The sequence below is a fragment of the Pezoporus wallicus genome, unplaced genomic scaffold (assembly GCF_028554395.1).
Source record: "Pezoporus wallicus isolate ANWC-B61680 ecotype Strahan unplaced genomic scaffold, APGP_CSIRO_Pwel_v1 contig_14350, whole genome shotgun sequence".
Classification (NCBI taxonomy): domain Eukaryota; kingdom Metazoa; phylum Chordata; class Aves; order Psittaciformes; family Psittacidae; genus Pezoporus; species Pezoporus wallicus.
Window position 1 is genome coordinate 1 of NW_026636276.1, and position 4,653 is coordinate 4,653.

The window sequence follows — 4,653 nt, forward strand, 5'->3', positions numbered from 1 at the left end:
TGAACCCCCTATTAGCACAGGGATATGGGGGGGGGCCTCCTTCCTACTGACATCCCCCCATAGCACAGGGATATGGGGGGAGCTCCTTCCTATTGACACCCCGCCATAGGACAGGGATATGGGGGGGGCACCTTCCCATTGACACCCCCCCATAGCACGGGGATATGGGGGGACCTCCTTCCTATTGACATCCCCCCTTATAGCACAGTGATATGGGGGGGCTCCTTCCTATTGACACCCCGCCATAGGACAGGGATATGGGGGGGCACCTTCCTATTAACACCCCCCATAGCACAGGGATATGGGGGGGGAGCCTCCTTACTATTGACATCTCCCCACATAGCACAGGGATATAGGGGGGGGTCCTTCCTATTGACACCCCGCCATAGGACAGGGATATGGAGGGGGGCTCCTTCCTATTGACACCCCCCCCATAGCACAGGGATATGGGGGACCTCCTTCCTATTGACATCCCCCCCATAGCACAGGGATATGGGGGACCTCCTTCCTATTGACATCCCCCCCATAGCACAGGGATATGGGGGGGGGGAGCTCCTTCCTATTGACACCCCGCCATGGGGGGGCACCTTCCTATTAACTCCCCCCATAGCACAGGGATATGGGGGGGGAGCCTCCTTACTATTGACATCTCCCCACATAGCACAGGGATATAGGGGGGGGTCCTTCCTATTGACACCCCGCCATAGGACAGGGATATGGAGGGGGGCTCCTTCCTATTGACACCCCCCCATAGCACAGGGATATGGAGGGGGGCACCTTCCTATTAACTCCCCCCACAGCACACTGAAATGGGGGGGGCACCTATCGACCCCCCCCATAGCACAGGGATATAGGGGGGCACCTATCGACCCCCCCATAGCACAGGGATATGGGGGGGGGAGCATCTCCCTATTGACCCCCCCCTTCTCTTCCGCAGCCCCACCATGATCAAATACGGCATCAACAACATCCGGGAGCTGGTGGGGCACCGGGTGAACCTGCAGATGGTCTACGACGGGCCCCTGTGCCGCATGGCCGCCTGAGCGCCGGCCTCGCAATAAAGCTCCTTCACCCGCCGGGGACCCGTGTCTGTGCTGGGGGAAGGGGAAAGCTGGTATGGAAGGTTGGGGGGGGTCCTACACAGCCTGCACCCCCACAAACACAACCGCGGAGCCTACCGGTCCCGGCGGCCGCCATGTTGGCTCCTTCCTCAGCGCCCGCCATGGCGGCTCCTTCTTCACGGCCGCCTTCCCGCCTTTTTGCTTCCGGCCTTCTGATTGGTCCCCCGTCAGCCCAGCCGGGCGCTGATTGGTGGCTATCGCCGCGGACGCCCCGCCCACTTTACCTCAGCGTTGCGGAGGCCCCGCCCACTTTACCTCAGCGCTCCGGGGCCCCTTCGCCGAGCTCCGGTCGCTTCCCGGTGGCTCCGTTCCGGTCTCGTCCCCGTCCCCCCCCTATTCCCGACCCCCAGGTCCGGGAATGTCACGGAAGGAACGGGAAGGCTCCGAGCTGGAGGCCGGCGCCAGCCCCGCCGTGGCAGGGGTGGGCAGGGATGAGCCCCCCGGTGAGGACGCTGACAGGTAACGGCGTTAACACCGCCGGGGCCTCATGGGTTCGGCTTCAGTTGCGTTCCTGATTAACGAGAGCACCAATTCGGGGCTCTTTGAGCACCACTTCCACCATAGGCACCATCTGGGGGCCCACTGACACCCAATTCCACCGTAGGCACCAGTTTGGGGCCCATTGACCCCCAGTTTCACCATAGGCACCAGTCTGGGGTCCATTGACCCCCACTTCCACCATAGGCACCAGTTTGGGGGTCATTGACCCCCACTTCCACCACAGGCACCAGTTTGGGGGCCATTGACCCCCAATTTCACCATAGGCACCAGTCTGGGGTTCACTGACCCCCAATTCTCCCATAGGCACCAGTTTGGGGGCCATTGACCCCCACTTCCACCACAGGCACCAGTCTGGGGCACATTGACCCCCACTTTCCCCATAGGCATCAATCTGGGGCCCATTGACCCCCACTTCCCCCATAGGCAGCAGTTTGGGGGTCCATTGACCCCCACTTCCCCCATAGGCACCAGTTTGGGGGTCCATTGACCCCCACTTCCCCCATAGGCACCAGTTTGGGGCCCCATTGACCCCCACTTCCCCCATAGGCACCAGTTTGGGGCCCCATTGACCCCCACTTCCCCCATAGGCACCAGTTTGGGGCCCCATTGACCCCCACTTCCCCCATAGGCACCAGTTTGGGGCCCCATTGACCCCCACTTCCACCACAGGCACCAGTCTGGGGCCCATTGACCCCCACTTCCACCATAGGCACCAGTTTGGGGACCATTGACCCCCACTTCCCCCATAGGCAGCAGTTTGGGGCCCATTGACCCCCACTTCCACCATAGGCACTGGTTTGGGGCGCATTGACCCTCACTTCCTCCATAGGCACCAGTTTGGGGTCCATTGACCCGCTTTCCCCCATAGGCACCGTTTTGGGGGCCCATTCACTCCCAGTTCCCCCATAGGCACTATTTTGGGGGCCCATTGACCCCCACTTCCCCCATAGGAACCAGTTTGGGGGCCCATTGACCCCCACTTCCTCCATAGGCACCAGTTTGGGGGCCCATTGACCCCCACTTCCCCCATAGGCACCAGTGCTGCCCCTCACATGTGGGTCTGTGTTTGGGCTGAGGGTGGAGCCGGTGCCCGGGGCAGAGGCAGCGCTGGATGCTCCGTCCTCCCGGTACTTCGCCGCCCTGGATGCCAGCGTTGGGGACCTGCAGCACCGTGCTCAGCACCTCATTGACAGCGTGAACAGCAGCAGGAAGGAGGATCACAACGTGATGAGCACCTTCCGAGAGAGCCTCCTGCTCAAGGTGGGGGGGCTGATGGGGGGGGGGAGGAGCCCCCTAACCCACACGGCGGCTGCTCCATGTGCTTAATCCCGTTATTCCACCCGGATTGGCAGCAGGACGAGGTCCCAGCTGCAGAGCCTGGTGTGCCATGTGTGTTGTATGTGGTGGGGAGGCGGGAGGGGGGAGCACTCCCAAACCCTCCGGGTACGGCCCCAGCTGCCTCCAGCCCCGCTTTGGGGCACGCAGAGGAGGCCGATGGCCAACGAACCCCCCCCAAGGGATGGAGCATTTCCCATCCCCGGAGCAACGTCCTCGCTCAGCTGCCTCCCACATTGGCCTTTGCAGCCCCACAGCCACGGGCAGGGGTTGCACAGGGGCTCCCCCAGGCCCATGGGCAGATGGGGGCTCAGCTGCAGCCCATGGTGACCCGGTGGCAATGGCTTTGGCTCCGGTGCGCAGCCACAGCTGCCACCTCCTCCTGAGAGGCAGAACCCCCTCCTGAGCCCTTGGAAGAGCCGGTTTCCCCCCCCTCTTTTTGCCCCAGGTTTCGGGCCTGGCCGAGCAGCTGGAGGAGCGGCTCTTCCACCTCTATGGCATCCACAACGAGCTGATCCAAGAGCGCCTGCAGGAGCTGGCCGAGGTGATGGAGAGGGTGGGGGAGGCCGCGGCCGAGCTCCGCCAGGTCTGCCGCACCGTGGAGGCTGCTTACCGGGACCTCTGCCTGCAGCCCGAGACCTGAGCGGGGTCCCCACTGCCCCACAAGTAGGGGCCGAGCTGCTCCCCTTGGAGCTGCCCCAAAGTGGGATACAGGGGGGTTTTGCCCCCGCCCCCCCCACCCCAAAAAAAAAGGGCTTTGCTGTTGCTGTTTGGGTTTAGCACCAATAAAAGGAGCCAAACCCATGTGGTTGGGGTGACGCTGGGGAGAAAGGATGGGATCCATAGGGACCTGGAGATGTGGGACCATGAGGACCTCATGGAGATCACCAAGGCTGGGGCAATCCCAGGCTCCGGGGTGGGTGAAGTGATGCAGAGCACCCCAAAGGGGTGAGGAGGAGCTCAACGTGAGCCATGGCCAAGGAGGGGATCCTGCCCCTTTCCACTGGTCCCATTTGGCTGCCACGTCCAGCTCCGGTGTCCTCAACGTTCAAGAGGCCACGGAGCTTCATTAGTGCTGATGAGGCTGCTGCTAATGAGCAGAGGGGGCTTTTATTGGCCAGGAGGAGCCATGAGGGTGGCCACAGCACCCATTGCTGAGAGTGGTTTCTGTCTATGCTGTGACAGCTTGTTCTGTGGGTGACACCGGGTCCGGTCACTGCTTGTGCTGGTGACACCGGGGCTGGTTGGTGCCACCAGGTCCGGTTGGTGCCACCGGGTCCGGTGGCTGTCAGGTTGTGCCAGTGCCACCAGGGTTGATTGGTAACATCAGGTCCGGTTGGTGACACCGTGTCTGGTTGGTGACACCGGGTCCAATTGGTGACACTGGGTCCGGTTGCTGTCAGGTTGTGCCAGTGCCACCAGGGTTGGTTGGTAACACCAATTCCAGTTGGTGACACCAGGTCCAGTTGGTGGCACTGGGTTCAGTTGCTGTCAGGTTGTGCTGGTGACACCAGGGTTGGTTGGTAACACCAATTCCAGTTGGTGACACCAGGTCCAGTTGGTGGCACTGGGTTCAGTTGCTGTCAGGTTGTGCTGCTGACACCAGGGTTGGTTGGTGACACCAGGTCCAGTTGGTGGCACTGGGTTCAGTTGCTGTCACGTTGTGCCGGTGCCACCAGGTCCGGTTGTTGCCACC

At 62.2% G+C, this 4,653-nt stretch overlaps 1 protein-coding gene across 1 annotated transcript; it reads left to right on the top strand.

The window, feature by feature from the left end:
* The first annotated feature begins 1,222 nt into the window (after positions 1 to 1,222).
* SYCE2 (synaptonemal complex central element protein 2) lies at positions 1,223 to 3,600 on the top strand. The gene is made up of 3 exons (XM_057399892.1): positions 1,223 to 1,471; positions 2,655 to 2,882; positions 3,406 to 3,600. Exons 1-3 carry the CDS (start codon positions 1,223 to 1,225, stop codon positions 3,598 to 3,600), a joined length of 672 nt encoding a protein of 223 aa, XP_057255875.1.
* The last annotated feature ends 1,053 nt before the right edge of the window (positions 3,601 to 4,653 follow it).

Excerpts from the sequence above, each read along its gene's own strand:
- SYCE2 (XM_057399892.1), top strand. The coding sequence starts at position 1,223 with ATGGCGGCTCCTTCTTCACGGCCGCCTTCCCGCCTTTTTGCTTCCGGC. Across the intron at positions 1,472-2,654 it reads CCCCTATTCCCGACCCCCAG|GCACCAGTGCTGCCCCTCAC; the intron begins GTCCGGGAATGT and ends CTTCCCCCATAG. Across the intron at positions 2,883-3,405 it reads GAGAGAGCCTCCTGCTCAAG|GTTTCGGGCCTGGCCGAGCA; the intron begins GTGGGGGGGCTG and ends TTTTTGCCCCAG.